Genomic DNA, 18,355 nt, shown 5'->3' with positions numbered 1-18,355 from the left:
TGCTGAGAGCTTTTCTAAACGGAAAAAAAAATTCCCGCCAAAAGATGTTGTCAAACTGTCATTTCGTTCTAGGAGAACCGAAATTATGTTTTGATAACAAATTGATAGAGGCTTTAAATCTGATTTTATGCCGAAACGCTATGATTGAAACTAAATTGCGAAATAAGAAATGTTTACCCTTTTAAAATAGCTACTAATAGGATTTAAGGAACAATAAATATGGCTGGAAAAAAGGGTAGGAAAGTTGAAATTTCGGCAACGCTTGTGACTGAAGACATAATCCCGTGTGCTATTTGTGGTAGAGAAGTTGATGATGAAGTTCTATACGGAAAAATATACGCAATCGGAGATATTCAATGTCATTATTTTTGCGTGGTACGTTTATAGAATCGTAAGGCATCCATATTAAACAAATGCAACCCTTGTAATTTTAAATCAACATCATCATCATCTAAGGCCTTAAAGCCCAGGGTGGTCCTTAGCCTAATCCAGTATATCTCTCCAGACTGCTCTCGGGCTTTCTCCTTCCAGTTCCTGACACCGATAACTTTAAGGTCGTGCTCTACGCCATCTAACCATCGGAGTTTGGGCCTGCCACGACTTCTGCGGCCCTCTAGTTCGCCATATAATAATTGTCTTGGCATTCTGGTCTGGTGTAATTTTAAATATATTGTATTTATTCAAAATATAAATGTATAATTTTTATGATCATTCATTTTTACAGACTGAAAAAAATAATAACTAAATTCACAGCTAACAGAGTTGTAGAACTAAATGTACTATTATTATAGAGCCTAATTATCAAAATATATACAAAATTCACATAAATTTGCTGAGCAGAGCAGGTGTACTGGAGACAATCATGGGTGCCTCTATGTCAGTGAGCATTTGGGATCCTGGGAAGTGCCTTTTGGATAAGACTATCTTCTTTCATTTTAAGTACAATGTGACCAATTGTGAATAAATACTGGTGAAGAAATTATGCCAACTACCACAAAAATGTTGTAATAGTAATTAATACGATTTTAATGCGGCTTTTCTGTTTGTACCTCATAGTTGCTGTCCTGCTGCCTGGTGCAGAAAGGAAGAGAGACAGATGGCCTCTTTGGGTTTCTGTATCGAGATATCTTAGCTGAGATCGAGAGGGCCAAGAAGCATGTGAGTAAATACTTTTATTTCCTCACATTGTCTCAATTAATTGAGAAAATAATTATAAGCGGACTGTGAGATACAGTGAGTAAAATGACATCAACCATAAAATATCACAATCATTCTAAACAGAGGAAGATTCCTATTGGTGGTAGGACGCTGGTGGTAGGTGTTAGGTCTTGTGAGCCCTCACAGGTAGATAGATGCTAACCACCCGTCTATTTCTGTGAAGCAGTAATGCTTTTTTTTGGGCTCGAATGGTGGTCTGGCAAGTGTACTATAACCATTGAGTTAGAACTCATCTTAAGGTGGTGACATTCACAGTCTGAAGAAACTTAATACCAAGTGGCCAGTTAATGCATTCAGTAATCTATGCAATAAAAGAATTGTGTTGTATTTAGTATGCTCTGAGGTATTTGATGGGAACTATTTTATCCACCATCTGTCATCTTAACTGTCTTGTGAATAAGAAGTGTTTGATCTGCATTTTATTAATTATTATGGTTATAAATAAAAATTGCAGAAATGCTCATACTGCAGTCGTGGTGGTGCCACCCTGGGCTGCTCTGTGAGCCAATGTCGGAAACAATTCCATTTGCCGTGTGGCAGAGAAAAGAATGCAGTATCATTGTTCTACGGTAATTATAAGTGAGTATTGGTGAAATCAATAGTTCATTTAAACCACTAGATTTTTTTCCACATAAGGTCTTCATAAACACTTTCAGAATCCTACACTTTTTTATATTGCTTAGATAGATGGATGAGCTCACAGCCCACCTGGTGATAAGTGGTTACTGGAGCCCATAGACATCTACAACGTAAATGCTCCACCCACCTTAAGATATAAGTTCTAAGCTCTCGGTATAGTTACAATGGCTGCCCCACCTTTCAAACCGATACGCATTACTGCTTCACGGCTGAAATAGGCCGGGTGATGGTAACTACTCATGCGGACACAGCAAGTCCTACCACCAGAAATTTAATTAAATTTTAGATCCTTCTGAAATTGATAAAATCCCAGAATGCGTGTAGTTTTTACACAAAATATCAATCAAAACAATTTTTTTGTGAGGCCACTTTCACACTTTGTGGTGTAAAAAAAAAGTAGGTACAATGGCGATTTTTAAAAAAAATTACACAATTTACCCTAATAGAGAAGACTCCGAGGTCACCCAAACAGCAATGGAGATGGGCTATGCTGCGAGTTTCCCTGCGAGATCAAATTAGGAATGAGATTTGCAGATAAACTATTGTAACCAACATAGCCCAAGATAATGCGTCATTGAAGTGGGAGTGGCTGGGGCACAATGACAACCGTGTATACCAGAAGACGTAGTGTGGGTAGGGTGGTGTCCACAAACTGGACCAACGACCTTTAGGACCGGAGGCTTGAGGTCTGTGTCTAGCAGTGAATATCCAGAGATAAAGAGTAGCTGTGATAGACCTTACAATTAAGCTGGTCCTTGATGAGTAGCAACCTCAACTATGATAGGTTAATAAACTATTAAAAAAGAGTTGGAGATACATAAATATAATTCAACAACTTCCCAATTACATTTCCATTCCACTATATCATATTTTCTTGTCTCTAATTTTCAAACTTTTTGATTTTATAGCAGAAACTAGTTGAAAACATTTGAACTAATTTTCAGATCATACTGTCAGCAACATGTCCCGAAGCAGAAGGTACATGACAATGTAATGGAAAGCATCAAACAGCGGAGAAAAAACAAAATTAAATCCAAAAAAGGTGGAGCAGATGTCTTTGAACATGAAGGTATTTTAAAAAAAATATATTTTAAAATTGTATTCCAAATAGAACAGTATTGAACGAATCCTTATCCAATGCTTGATTTGGTAAATATTGTAATATTATTATGTAGCTATTAATGTACCTCAGTTCAGTCTACATATTCAGATTAGAAAATAGCATCCCAAGAGTTTCCGAATTGTCAGATCGCACATGGCTTATCTATACATATAAATAAAATTGGAATGTCTGTTTGTAATATTGAAATAACCACTTTTTACTACATGCATGTACATTTTTTACAATTTTTGTCTGTATGTCTGTTTGTTCCGGCTAATCTCTGGAACGGCTGGACCGATCTTGACGAGACTTTCACTGATAGGTAGCTGATGATATAAGGAGTAACTTAGGTTACTTTTTTTAGACTAGCTTCGCCCCACGGCGTCGTCCGCGGTACAACAATAACTGCGGGTAACATCGCGACTCTCAGCTATCAATAATAAGATTTAATGTTTCCGAAGCGAAGCGAGGGCGGGTCGCTAGTTCAATATCATCATCATCATCATGCTTTCCTATTACCCTCTGCTGGGGTGTAGGGCTCGAATCAAATTTTTCCATTTATATAGTTCAATATACAAAACAAAATCATTTCAAATGTACCCTATATAATAATTACAGAATCAAGCTCAGAATCAGAGTTTGTGTGCCTGATATGTTACGAGGAAGTTGAACCTTATCCCGGTGTGCAGACCTTTTGGCCCCCCTGCTGTGCCAGGGATGCTTGGTTCCACCGAAGATGTTTACAGGTAAAGGTCTTGTTTACTTCTAATAAAATGGCGGTTGAGGATAGACTGACTATTTATTGTCAAAGTTATATACAGACAGATGATGACAGATGGCGCTAGTAATCATTTACATTTTGTTACAATATTAACACCTCCGCTTAACAAAATCATAAATACTTCGTAACGGGTAATATACCAAGCTTTTTTGTGAAATATTTATGCTTTAAAGACCCTAAACTTTTTGTAAAAATATCTGCTGGCATTTCAGCAGTTTCTAAATAATCAACTTTAACAAACTTGTTTGCAACTGCTTCTCTCAGAAAATGGTATCTTATGTCTATATGTTTAGACCTTCTATGGTATACTGGGTTCAAAATAAGTTTTTGTGCGCTTTGACAATCATTATATAATGTAATTGTTTCTGAATTGCCTAAAATTTCAAACAATAATCTTTTTAAATAGATAGCCTCTTTACTGGCTTCTGACATGGAAATATACTCTGCTTCTGTTGAGGACAGAGCTACATTTCTTTGTTTCCTACATTCAAAAGAAATAACTGTACCAGACAATTTAAAACAAAAACCAGAAAAAGATTTTCTATCATTTGAATCTGAACCCCAATCTGCATCAACATATCCTTCTATATAAGAATTATCCTTAGAAAAAACAAGACCATAATTTTTAGTACCTTTTAAATATTTTAAAATTCTTTTTAAATGTTTCCAATGAGTTTCATCATATGAATTATTAAACTGGCTCAAATAACATACACTGTAAGCTATGTCTGGTCTGGTTAATACAGCTAAATACATTAAGTTACCTATCAATTGTCTATATGGAATATTTTTATTACATAAACTATTCTCAGATTTTTCCAATCTTAAATTAATCTCCATAGGAGTTTCTATAGTTTTACAATGTGACATGTTAAACTTTTTTAACAAGCTTTCTATATACTGTTCTTGGTCAACAGTTATAACATTTTTATACATATTCACTCTTAAGCCTAAACATTGCTTTATTTGACCCAAATCTTTAATTTTAAATTTACTACTCAAATCTTGTATTAACTGATTAGTTGCCATTTTACAGTTAGAAAAAACAAAAAAATCATCAACAAACAATGCTATTATAACTTTAGCATTTCCTTCAGACTTCGTAAACAAACACGGTTCATACTTAGATTTTAAATATCCTAAAGACTCTAAGTAATCATTAACTCTCTGATACCAAGCACGAGATGATTGCTTAAGTCCATAGATGGCACGTTTAAGTTTTAATACTTTGTCATCATTATCATTACAATCTCTATAAAGGACAGGTTTTTGCATATACACAGATTCATTCAAAAAACCATTTAGAAAGGCTGTAGTGACATCAAGATGACGTATATCTAAACCTAGTTTTACTGCTATAGAAAATAACAATCTTAATGTAGTATAACGTAGCACAGGTGAAAAAGTTTCATGATAATCTATGCCAGCTTTCTGTGAAAAGCCTTTTGCCACTAATCTAGCACGATAACGCACATTACCGACACTATCATACTTCTTTTTAAATACCCATTTGCACTGCACTACTGTAGAGTCACGAGGCTTATCCACAAGTTCCCATGCATCATTTTTCTTAAATGATTCTAATTCCTCCTCCATGCTTGATCTCCAAAACTTACTTTCAGGTCCATTTAAAGCTTCCTTGAGTGAAATATCCATTATATTTTGATCATCTGATTCTGCAATACATAAGTGGCTATAGCTAAATCTATCAGGTATTTTTCTCACTCGCTTGTTTGGAATATCCTGATTCAAGTCTAATAATGAAGGTTCTGGTTCTGATGCTGTTTCAGAAAAACTGTCATATGAGTCACTTACTGAAGAAGCTTCTGGAATATATGTGATATCATTATCGTCACATTCAGTGTCTGTACTTTCTGTAGTTCTACTTTCGTCTCCTTCTCTCTGTTCCTCCGCTGGAGCCTTGCACTCAATAGGAATTTCCATTGTATTTTCGGTTTTTTCCATTATTATAATGTCTCTGCTAGTTGTGACAGAGTTATTTTCTGGGTTATAAACCCTATAGCCTTTTACATTGTCTGCATAGCCTACCAAAATAAGTTCTTTAGCCTTCATATCCCATTTTAAGCGCTTTTCTTTTGGTATGTGCATCATAACCTTACTTCCAAAAATACGTACATGACTTAAGTCAGGTTTTTTCTTTGTTCAGGCTTCATATGGAGTCATGTTGTTTAATCCAGTAACAACTGATCGATTCCTTAAGTATACAGAGGTATTTATGGCTTCTGCCCAAAACTTTTTATGTAAACCAGCATCAAAAATTAGACATCTAGCCTTTTCAACTAATGACCTATTCATCCTTTCACACACACCATTTTGCTGTGGTGTGTAAGCATTACTTTTCTGGTGAATTATTCCGTGTTGTTTTAGATATCTTTCAAAGTCTTGACTGCAGTACTCACCGCCATTGTCTGTTCTTAGAATTTTAATTTTCCGATCTGTCTGTTTTTCTACAAGTGACTGGAATTCTTTGAAAAACTTAAATACCTCTGACTTTGTTTTCATGAAGTATACAAAAACCATTCTGCTGTAGTCATCCACAAATAAGACATAGTATCTGGATCCTCCAATAGACACATTTTCCATCGGACCACACACATCTGAGTGTATTAATTCTAAAATATCTTGGGTGTTAGTTGAACTAGGCTGAAAAGGTAGTCTAGCCTGCTTCCCCTTACAGCAAACAGTACACTTAGATTTGTCAACATCAGCTTTATTTGTGTATGAAATACCTGTCGTAGCTCCATTCTTCATTTTGTTCAAGCTGGTACTGTTGATATGCCCTAATCGTCGATGCCAAGTTTCACTCGACACCTTAGCTGTGGCTGCGAATAACTGTTCTGATTTCTTAGTATATAATCTGTACACACCATCTACTAATTCTGCCTTTCCAACTAGAGTTCTCTGTTGATTGTAAATATAGCAAAATTTCTCTTTAAAGATTACCTTATTGCCATTCTCAATTAACTGACTCACTGAAAGCAAGTTTGTTGTTAAACTCGGTATGCACAATACATTTGAAACTGTGATGTCATATTCTACACCATTCACAACTGTGATTATGTTTACATCACCAGAACACACTACCGGGACGGATGTTTTGTTCGCCACAATTATTTCTTTAATTTCATGTTCAAATGATGGACTCTCAACGTATTCTTTCTTTGCTGTCATGTGTTTGCTGGCCCCGCTATCTATGTACCAACTATCGCAGTTGAAATTTCCAGTTAAGAAAATAGCACTAAAGGCGTTGGATTGTTTTCTTTTTTCGGCTTCTAAACTCGGACACTGATTTTTATAATGACCACTTTGCTTACATTTATAGCATTTTATAACCTTTTTTTTTACATTTGACGTATAATTTGATGTTCGTTTCTCGCCTTTTGTATTGAAATTTTGATCTACCCTCGTTTTTGGTTTCGACCATAGTGCAACTTCCGGATCATGGTCACCGATCTCGGAACTCATATCAAGTAATTTTGTTTTAATTACGTCAGAGTTTATGGCAATCCCGGAATGCTCTATTGCCATGATCATTGGGGCAAACTTTTCTGGCAGCCCCGCCAACAGCAATGATCCCACCCATTCCTCGTTTATTTCAAATCCCGTTCCACTTAATTTCTGCGCTGTATCGATTATCTGCGTCACGTATGACGTCATCGAACTGCAATTATCTCGCCGGATTGAAATTAAATTTCTCAATAGACTAATTCTTCGTGAAAAGCCACTATCATCGAATAATTGCCTTAGTTTATCCCACAATTCTTTCGACGATTTAACGGTTTTGACATGTACGTACAACGACGGGTCGATGGTCATGATCAATTTGGCTTTAGTTTTTTCGTCATCCGCGCTTGCTATTTCTTTCCCCGGTTCTGGCTTGATGCAATGCTTCATGCCTTCGAGTACTAAAAAATTTTCTGCAGCGAAACACCACTCTGAATAATTATCGCGTCCTTTTAGTTTCGGCACATTGATAAGGTAGTTGGTAGCCATTTTGACGAATAGTTTTTACACAAATACACTGCGATAATCAATACGATCAGTCCAGTTCACAACTAAATCTCACTGAATACTGTCTTTTAACACTTGCTTTACTGCAAAATCTTGTTAAAACGACTCAATACTGGGATTTTTTTTGATTTTCTGCGATTTTCTGGGCCCGTAACCTAATAAAATGGCGGTTGAGGATAGACTGACTATTTATTGTCAAAGTTATATACAGACAGATGATGACAGATGGCGCTAGTAATCATTTACATTTTGTTACAATATTAACAACTTCTCATGTCTTCTTGATTACCACTTATCTGGAGAGATAAATGTATTACAGAGCACATTGATGAGTTCTTCTTGAAAAAGGGTTGAAAGCAGTAGGATGTAACTAGGTGGTAAAGGCTGGTATTGCTTATGTCCACAATGGTGATACTAATTATAATAGGACTGTTGTAAATTGACTCTGATAATATCCTGATATCATACATAAGACTTAGGGTATTTGTTTGGTAAGATAAAAAATCATTCATATTCCATAAATAAAGATCAGTTACAAATAAAAGAAGTGAATATGCATTAATTAGGACGCACAAATAACAAACTCGAGCTGATTCGGGCTTATGCGATTGGTACCACTGTGGAATAGCAGTCATTCGGCCTCAAATGAGCATATTTTATAGGTACTAGGGACTGACATACATATTTATAACATTTAAATATATAGATAATAAACACCAACACAAGCAGCAAAAAAACTTTTTCATCACACGAACGTTTGCCCGATATGGGAATCGAACCAACGACCCTCGGCACAACAGTCAGAGGCGCTAACTAATCCACCCCTGAGTCAGTCGGGTCTGCAGATATTGTCAGAATTACAACTGACCGTGCGAGTGACATGTATTGGGAGAATGTTGACTTTGAAGTCGCCGTGGCCTAAAGGATAAGACGTCCGGTGCATTCGTATGTAGCGATGCGCCGGTGTTCGAATCCCGCAGGCGGGTACCAATTTCTCTAATGAGATACGTACTTGACAAATGTTCACGATTGACTTCCACGGTGAAGGAATAACATTGTGTAGTAAAAATCAAAACCGCAAAATTATAATTTGCGTAATTACTGGCGGCATTTACGTTGTAGATGTCTATGGGTTCCGGTAACCGTTTAACATCAGGTAGGCCGTGACTTCGTCCACCCACATAAGCAATAGAATCAACAGTAGTTTTTATTCTATATAGGAAGGAATCACTCTCTCATTCTGTACAAAATTAAAAACGAATTATTTAATAAAATAATTAAAATTTCGAACATCTTTCTTAAGATCATTGACATCTATAACTTTCTGATATCTCTTTTGGCGGGCTTTAACCACTTAACACCAAGCGAGATCTGTAAAACTTACTTGTTACTTGGTTTTTCAGCGGATGGCGCTCACTGCCGGCATGCATTATCTGAAATGCCCCTTGTGCAACGACAAGGAGCGCTTCCACGAGGCCGTCATATCGCAGGGATACTACATCCCCGACCAGGATGCTGCGTGGGAGCTCGAGCGGAACGCGTACGCGGAGATATACGAGAGGAATTTAAGATGTGACGCTGAAGTCTGCGAATGTTCTCAGGGCAGAGACCACGATAGCAACGAAGGGTGGGTTAAACAGTTTATGTACCGAATTACCATTTTATTGCTTAAGAACAAGGAATATGGCCCATTTAATGATAAGTTGTTACTGCTATTCATGGAAATCAGTAATAGTGTTATATCTTAAAGTTGGGATAATTGTATCGACAGCTTTGATTATGCCAGTGTTCAGATCCTGCTGATACTGATACTGAACTTGGCCACTCCTCTACGAGTACATGACCCCTTTCCAGAACAGAATGTTATTCTCAAGGAATTACATATTTTTAACATTAATATCAGCATGTAAGCTAGCAAATGAATATTGTTGAAGCACCTGTAAGGTAACGGGAAGTCTAAATCTACCTGAAATTGAAAGGTTCAAATGAGGTATTTTCATTTACAAATTCTAAATTTCGTTAGCGTGTTTTTATAAAATTCGTCCCGCCCCGCACTAGACAGCGTGGTGTAGTTTTATAGACAATGTTCTGTGCAGGGAGTGGGACCTGCAGCCGTGCCTGCTGTGCGGCTGGAGCGGGCGCCACGCGCGCTGCGGGCCCGCGCCGCCCGTGTGCGCGTCCTGCCGCCCCGCCGCGCCCGCCGACCTCACCCGCCTCACCGCGCAGCTGCGACACGGTACTGCTGCCTCTATACATACTTACTGGTGGTAGGACCTCTTGTGAGTCCGTACGGGTAGGTACCACCACCCCGCCCATTTCTGCCGTGAAGCAGTAATGTGTTTCGGTTTGAAGGGTGGGGCAGCCGTCGTAACTATATTGAGACCTTACAACTTATATCTCAAGGTGGGTGGCGCATCTACGTTGTAGATGTCTATGGGCTCCAGTAACCACTTAAAAGCAGGTGGACTGTGAGCTCGTCCACCCATCTAAGCAATAAAAAAAACCTTGAGACATGAGTTTTAAGAACTCGGTTTTAACAGTACAACGGCTTCCCCTTCAAAATGAAACGCGTTACTGCTTCACGGCAGAAATAAGCTGAATGGTGGTACATACCCATGCAAATTCATAAAACGTCCTACCACCAGTCGAGAAAGTTAATTCAGAAATGGATCTAGAATGACACTTTTATAGCAACTTAATAATCAAATGACCAGAAGTAGCTTATAAATAAAAGGACAAACTTATCCATCGGTCTCTTTCACTCTACACCCTTCCTCTATAAACACAGAGTTCAGTTTAAAAACTTTATTTAATATTAAAAAAAAAAAAAAAGGCATTTTTCAGATTGGGTCTCTATAATTCTAAAGGTGCAATATAGTATGTGTGTGCTGTGCCCGCTCATGTACTGAACTGAATCACTGTTCCAAATAAATTAATGTATAGTGTTTATATGAGGCCTATAAAATCAAAGGCAGCTAAATCCAAGTCTGTCAAATATCCAGATAAACTACAAAAATCGGCCCTAAACACGTCATCACGGATCCTCCCGATCCATCGAAGTACTGCTCTTGCTAGGGCCAGTGCTAGCAACACTCCGGGCTTGAGAAACTGAAATAACTTTGTTCGGATAGCTACGATATTCTTTATTTTAAAGGAGATTTATAAAGGATGAGAATATTACTAATAATCTGAGTTTTAAATGATAAAACTTTGTTTAGAACAAAGTAAAAATGAAATTTTTGAACTGAATTTGTTAGAGATTTAGCTGCATTTGTTACAACATGAAAACACTAAAGCATGTTCAACTAACTAAACAAGATAGGGCCATTGTTAATCCATTTTACGACATTAAGGCGTTTAGCTGCCTTTGATTTCATAGGCCTCATATGTACTGGCACATGCCCTATATTCAAACGTAACAATGCTTTACAATCTCATTAGTAAGTTTGCTTGCTTTAATTACATTTTATTACAAATATGATACGAACAGGCAACACACTGTGAATTAAGAGTGGCCGTTTTCCAATTACAACACAAAAGCGCATTATGCGGCATAATGCTCAACTAAACTTCAGCATAATTCGGCATTGTGCGTCACTAAGTCGCATTATGCTCTGTAATTAACCATTACTTAATGGTAGTTTTCCAATTACAGAGCATAATGCGACTCAGTGACGCACAATGCCGAATTATGCTGAAGCTTAGTTGAGCATTATGCCGCATAATGCACTCTTGTGCTGTAATTGGAAAACGACCAGTTATTACAATGCGTTAATTGATGGTTTATTTTATTTGAATTGTTTTTCAGTAATGTTGGCTGAAGAATCCAGGAATCGTAGTGAAACTCGGCGACGTCCCGTGATGCCGAGCAGAATGTCCCTACGACGGACGAAAACTGACCCGAAAAATGTTCCTTCTACGTCTAATGCTGAGAATAAACAAGGTATAGTAAGGGATCTGTCGCTCGGGATCAGTACAGAGCTGCAGAGGATTGTGTCTATAGTAGTGTAGTATAGGACTCTCGGCTGGATGTAGGTCGGATCTGTGTCTGTTTGTGTACGAGAAGAGCTCAGGATCAGTACAGAGCTGTAGAGGACTGAGTCTTTAGTAGTATAGTTTAGAACTGTATGTAGATGTAGATTGCATCTGTGTCTGTTTGTAAAAAGACTATCTAATCAAACTTATTAATTTTCAGAAGTAACACGACAAGATCTCAATTTAAAGCCTCCGAGGAAGCCACAGTATTGTCTCATAAAGCCTACAGTGTTGAAAAACATTGAACAAAATTTGTTATCGCCCATTAAATTATTAGAAAAAGGCGTTCAAGAGAAAATGAACAGTGAAGAAATAGACAATGTTATAATCGATGAGAAAATATTAGAAGAGGTCCGAGAAAAGTTCCGAAAACCTAAACCCTTGTGTGTTAAAAGGAAAATTGTCGAGTGAGTCTTTGGTTTTTTAACTATTATATTAAACACTAGCCCTGCTTTTTTTTTAATGGATTTTATGACCTAGTAACCTAGTAACCTTTTAAGACCTTTACGTCATGTCTTATTTTAATTTAAATTCTTATTTTTATGAAAAATGATAAAATGGAGTGAAATGAAATGAAGATGATTAATTTGAGACATTAATCAACTGGGATGAAATTAAATGAAATGAGATGATATGATATGGGATGAAATATAATCGCAGTAAAATGGTGCTCATTTACTGAGATTTTTTCAGTGGACTTTTTGGAGGAACCTGGGAAGTTACGTGCAGCAGCTTTGTTTCATTTTCCAACATTTGTGCACTTTCACAGATATTAAACAGTTAATAAACCACCGTTATTACACATTTAAACCTGAAGAAACACGAAATAGACAAAATAAAACAAATCACACAACTTCACTCCTCGCATTCCCGCCAAAAAGTCCACTAGCCCTGCCTTTCCTCAAGGGCACAGATGTCATCGTAGAGCGACCGACCGACCAGCGCATTGGAGTTCCGCCTCTGGGCCTTCTTCGGCACACATTCCCTATTCTTTTTTAAAATATTACCTTCCTTTCTTGCCACATGCCCAAATTGTATTGATCTAGGTATGAATTTGTTTTTTTTTTACAGTGAAATTTTACAAGGGCTGTTTGATACCGTTCTGAAAGAATCGAAACAGAAGGAGATAATCAAGAAATGGTGCTCCCCTAAAAAGCGCGAAATCAAGGAGGAAACAGAGGTATTTTTTTAGTCTATTACTCACCGCGTCATCCAACTCTGGAATGAACTCCCTTCCGAGATGTTCCCATAGATCTGTCACATACCCAACAGCATCTAAAAATATCAATTATGTCTTATGCAATTGTGGCCGGACATGTATGTATATGTGAGTCAGTGATAGGACTTATTTGCAGCCTCCACTGATAAGTAAAACCGTAATGCATATTTCTGTCGCGAATCACACGTTCTCCTTGTGAGTAAGATAGCCACAATTAATACTTCGACCTATTAGCTTAAGTCATTTACATTATCTAATTAATACCAGATGAGCTGGTATGCCCATCAACAGAACAGATACCGAAAAGAACATCGAACTGTTGATGCTAATACCAAATAAAACGGACCCCTAATTACAAAGATAAATGTCGCTTAAATAGTCTTTCAACCCTCTATATCAGTTTTTTATTTTTTTGTTGCTTAGATGGGTGGACGAGGTCACAGCCCTCCTGGTGTTAAGTGGTTACTGGAGCCCATAGACATCTACAAAGTAAATGCGCCACCCACCTCGAGATATAAGTTCTAAGGTCTCAAGTATAGTTACAACGGCTGTCCCCACCCTTCAAACCGAAACGCATTACTGCTTCACGGCTAAAATAGGCAGGGTGGTGGTACCTACCCTTGTGGACTCGCAAGAGGTCCAACCACCAGTAATTCAGTAATAAACCATTTCTCTTTTTTCCACAGCCCCAGGATATCATATCTGAAGACACAGCGGTCGCTCGGAACCCCTCCACGCCAGTTAAAGTCGAGATCCAAAATGAATCGAGCAACGATTCATCTAGTACTTTCCAACTGCCACCGGAGTTCGTCGCCGACGACAGCGATCATTTCTCGCCGCAGAAACTAAAGAAACTAGACATTCAAAACAATTCCAGCTTAGAGATATTCGAGAATAACGAGATTATTAACATAGACGTTAAGAAAATGGACACTCAGTGTGACCGCAGTGAGGGTGTCGATTTAAAGACTCCAGTGAAAGTTAAAAAGTGCGCTTTCAAGTTCAGCCCGTTGGATAAGGAGACGCTGAGTGACGAAAACGTCGGTATGGACGTTGAGAGCTTCAAGAATTGCTACCTGAACGAGGTGGACAGGCATTTTGTGAACAACGTACCGGGTGAACACGGGAAGAGGAAGTCTAGAAAACGGAAACTGAACTCAAAAGCGAGAATCGATAAGAAAAAAAAGAGGGATCATAAGGAGTTGAACAAAGCGAAGGTGTACCGTAAGAACGGGATGCAGAAGATGAAGATTAGATTCAAAACTCGCATAAAACTAAAGGTATGCGAAAGCAAGGATAAAGATTTGAAACAGTACGTTTTGTCGAACGTGAATAATGTTGTTGTGAGACCACAAAAAGAGGTTGGACCGATTAAAAGGAAATATAACAAGCAGGAGAAGTCATCGGATAATCTAGTTCAGACATCGATCCAGAAGTTTTTCGCTGTGAAAAATTGTAAAACTAAATAGCACGCTGAAAAAAGCTTGCTTATAGCGCACATAGATAAATAGCATGTTATTATTATAGAATAAATATACATATATAAAATAGGCACTTCATCTACGTCAGTCTCAGCTATCACTTAAAGTTGTCATGACCTAAAGGATAACATGGCTGGTGTACTCTATGTCACCATGCCCGTTCAAATTTTTGTTTGTTATCGCTTAGATGAGTGGACCAGCTCACAGCCCACCTGGTGTTAAGTGCTTACTGGAGCCCATAGATATCTACAAAGTAAATACGCTTGAGAAATAAGTTCTAAGGTCTTACTTTTAACAGTACGATTTGCCACATATTCACAAATTACTAAAAATCAAATGCACTAAAATTATAATTTGCATCATTATTATTGGAATCTGGTAGACATCTACTCTGAAGGGAAGAGACGGCTTTCACATGGCAACTCAATAGGTTCTAGTGGTCACTTAGTATATGTCCTCAATAAGAGTATTTCCCACCTATTGAACTCCCTAATACCTTTCTTACCGCGTGGGCACCGTCTTTCTGCGTACCTCTGCCATGAAGAAATTCAGAGCTTCGGCTCTTAGAGCAGTTATCCAAGGGCTTTTTCTGGTATGCGTATTTACCATGTTTGTATATAGTTAAAAAAAGATGTGTGGTGTCGTGGGACACCGGATAAGAACGAAGTTCCTTATTATAAAAATATTAATTTTAAGTTCTATTCGAGGTATAAAGAAAATAAAACTGGAGGTTTCACAACAACCCACGGTCATTCGGTAACGTGCGAACTTATTGTGGTACACTTCATTCACGGTTGTTTGCATAAGAGTTAGTGTATTGCGCAAACGAAGCTCTGAGATCGTGGTCAATGAATGATAAAAAAAAATGTTATCTTTTGTACGTTATTACAAAGTTAAGTCTTACACTGTGCATTACTAATTCGTACGTTATTACAAAGTTAAGTCGTACACTGTGTGCATTACTAATACCTTAGGTTACGGACGTTTTTTCCCGGTTAGGGTACCCCTCCGCATCGTCCCATAAGGAACTTCCTTCCAAAAAAAAAACTAGTTTAAACTTACATCATGGAGTTGACTCGTGATTTTTTACTAAGTCGTTATAAGATATTATGTCCCTAGACAAGTTGTTCAATGATTGTTTTTTTTTTGTCTCAACTATGGAGGTTAGAGGTAAAGTGTCGACATGTAAACATCAAGTTACTGTTGGAAGACTTACCGAAATAGCGCTAGTGTGGGAAGTGGAAATGATGTGAAAAAAGCAGTTTTAAACAGAGCGAACGAAGTGTGCTATGGTGCTGTTTTTTTAAATCTTTCCACTTGCTACTGTGGCGCCATCTTAATTGGCTCCCGTTCAGCGGACACTTTTTAACTTGTACTAAATAGCAGTTCGAAAATCCTCCAGAATGGCGCTAGCATGAGCACAGGGTATGATATGAATTGAGCAGTTGTTGACTGATTGAAGTATGCATGCTGAGTTAGGAAATGTAATATATTTAATGATTAGAGTAGTTAGTGACAGTGTAATATACAAGACCTCCCATGTTTACGTAGTCCAAACTAATTTCGTCAATATAACCTAAAATTATTGCTGTGGTAAAACGTGGAGACATCGATTGCATTTTCTTATCATCATCATCATCATCATCAGCCTTTATCTGCCCATTGCTGGACATAGGCCTTCCCCAATGCCTTCCACATAATGCGATCCTCCGCCTTCCGCATCCAACGATTTCCCGCCGTGCGCAGTAAGTCGTCAGTCCGCCTGGTTGAAGGAATGACGACTTAGTTATTATCAGCTTTAAACAAAATACTTTTTGTGTTTTTGTAGTGCTCACAGTTATTTCGTTCTTTTTTATTTCTCTATCTTATTCGAATAACTTTCAGCGCCTTTTTTTTAATTTACTTGGTTGCTACTGTAGTGCTAACCTTATTTAGAAAATTTTAACGTATACTTTTCACACAGAGAGACGGTTCTCCTTACCTCTACCCTCCATAGTCTCAACCCATCGGTTGCAAAACCGCCACGAAGTGCCTTGTTAAATTACAAAGTATATAATAGCGGTGGGTTGTAGCGGCATTTTCGGTTAGCGAAACGAAACTAGCTATCGAATGTCAATAGCGGCTTTTGAAACGCGCTATTTCATTAGCGAGCAATAGCGGGTTTTGTTTAGCAGTAAACTAATGTGCAAATGATTAAGCTAGCGTCGCGATTAATATTTCAGTAATTACGACTTTATTTGTAATTTATCTTTAAGGATAATCTATATTAAACAACTATACACTATATTTTTAACTATTCAATTTGGCAATTAAACTTAAAACTAAGCGCCGAGTCTTTAATACATTTTGTCGCTAAACACGCGATTCGTGAATAACTGGTTCAAGGCCACAAAATTCGACTTCAACTTGCACTCATAATTTAATTTTATAAATCTTATTTTAAGGGCTTTAAGGGCTAAAGTCAAAGGTCAAATGCATCTCAGTCGTGTGCGTGAAAGAGACAAAATGATGATTGTCTATTTCGATCGAACCGATGTTAGCGCTGCGCGCCGCGATAGCTGCCGACCGAGCGGTACGGAGTAAAACGAATATTGCCGAACGTTGTGTGATTTGTGTTCGTGATCGGTGACGTGTTGAGTAGTAGATGTTAGCAGGTTATTGCAGTACGGCGAAACTAGCTAACCGCTATTTTGTCTATAGATAGTTTCAATAACCATTTACGTTGCGCAACGACCATGCCTAGTATATAATAAATTAGTACTTTTGTTACTAAATTGTGCATTTAAAAGTCTATATGTAATTGTTGTTATATAAAAATAGTTTTAAACATACTAAACTGCCTAGTTTGTTGAAAAATTCTAGAAATATTGGGAGTATATGAGTGCTGTCAGAGCACGTCGATTTCTACCGTTTAGTAGATACTTTTTATTATCACAATTTTGTGTTTTTCTGTAATCAAGACATTACTATGCAATGTTAGTTTTACTATGTAATGTTTTATAAAATATATATTAAGGTTACACTACGATTGAATAAGTCAACTTTTTTTTTCGTTAACTCTTCGTTTGTATAATTAATTCAGCGCTTATTAAAAGAATAAACAAATTCATTGTGTAAATCTGCGTTTTCTTTTGGCTTGCCGTCCTTCATCGGGCACTGGGTACGTGTACAGGTTCCTAGTCATGCACAGTGACCCACAGGGTTAGGTCCGTGTCTTTTACTGTGGAACATCGGGAACGGCCGATTATTGAGAGGTGCCCAGCTCCCGTGCGTCTAACCCTAGGTGTGTTGTCACGATAAGAGGACAATGGTGGTGCGTCCCTATTTTGAAGAAGCGCTCTGACGCTGTCTTCAGATACTAGAAGACTTGATTCCTTGGATTTGTAATAAAAACGTATAAGTATCATTATGTGGTTATGAGCTGCGTTCACATTGAAATTTTTGCACTAGTCTATACAAAGATAATTTTCACCGCATTAGACAGAAAGATATGCTTCATTGTTGTAGGTGCGATTGATACTACGCATAAATATTAATCACGATTAACTTATTTTATTATATTATAACTTACGATAGCTTTAAGATAATCTTTTTTTCGAAGAAGAATGTTATGTAATTATAAAAAAACAATAAAATAAAAAGGCCCACAGTGAACGCCTCGTCATATCTTGCATGTAGCTAAATATGCTAAGTTTAAAGTTTACAACATATTATATATGTGGCAGAAGACATTTCTTGACAGTTTGCGTAAAGTACTGAATTAGCAGTAAATTAATTAATACTTACTACGTTATATTTATTATATCACAAAACTGCCAGTGGTCACTTCAACCCGATTGGTAAAATAC

General features: G+C 37.5%; 1 protein-coding gene across 1 annotated transcript; it reads left to right on the top strand.

Annotated features, from left to right (window-relative positions):
* Window positions 1-43: 43 nt before the first annotated feature.
* On the top strand, window positions 44-17,625 carry LOC114246621 (uncharacterized). The gene is made up of 11 exons (XM_028179240.2): window positions 44-375; window positions 1,057-1,158; window positions 1,673-1,797; window positions 2,802-2,926; window positions 3,578-3,705; window positions 9,176-9,399; window positions 9,869-10,008; window positions 11,581-11,715; window positions 11,968-12,214; window positions 12,879-12,987; window positions 13,713-17,625. Exons 1-11 carry the CDS (start codon window positions 220-222, stop codon window positions 14,493-14,495), a joined length of 2,274 nt encoding a protein of 757 aa, XP_028035041.2. The 5' UTR covers window positions 44-219; the 3' UTR covers window positions 14,496-17,625.
* Window positions 17,626-18,355: the final 730 nt, after the last annotated feature.

The sequence above is a fragment of the Bombyx mandarina genome, chromosome 11 (assembly GCF_030267445.1).
Source record: "Bombyx mandarina strain Sakado chromosome 11, ASM3026744v2".
Taxonomy (NCBI): domain Eukaryota; kingdom Metazoa; phylum Arthropoda; class Insecta; order Lepidoptera; family Bombycidae; genus Bombyx; species Bombyx mandarina.
This window is presented reverse-complemented; position numbering and strand designations above follow the sequence as displayed.

What these genes read in the sequence shown, in the direction of transcription:
- LOC114246621 (XM_028179240.2), top strand. Translation starts at nt 220, where the DNA reads ATGGCTGGAAAAAAGGGTAGGAAAGTTGAAATTTCGGCAACGCTTGTG. An exon ending in TTGTTCTACGGTAATTATAA is followed by an intron (nt 1,798 to 2,801) that starts GTGAGTATTGGT and finishes ACTAATTTTCAG; the next exon opens with ATCATACTGTCAGCAACATG. An exon ending in GACCACGATAGCAACGAAGG is followed by an intron (nt 9,400 to 9,868) that starts GTGGGTTAAACA and finishes TGTTCTGTGCAG; the next exon opens with GGAGTGGGACCTGCAGCCGT.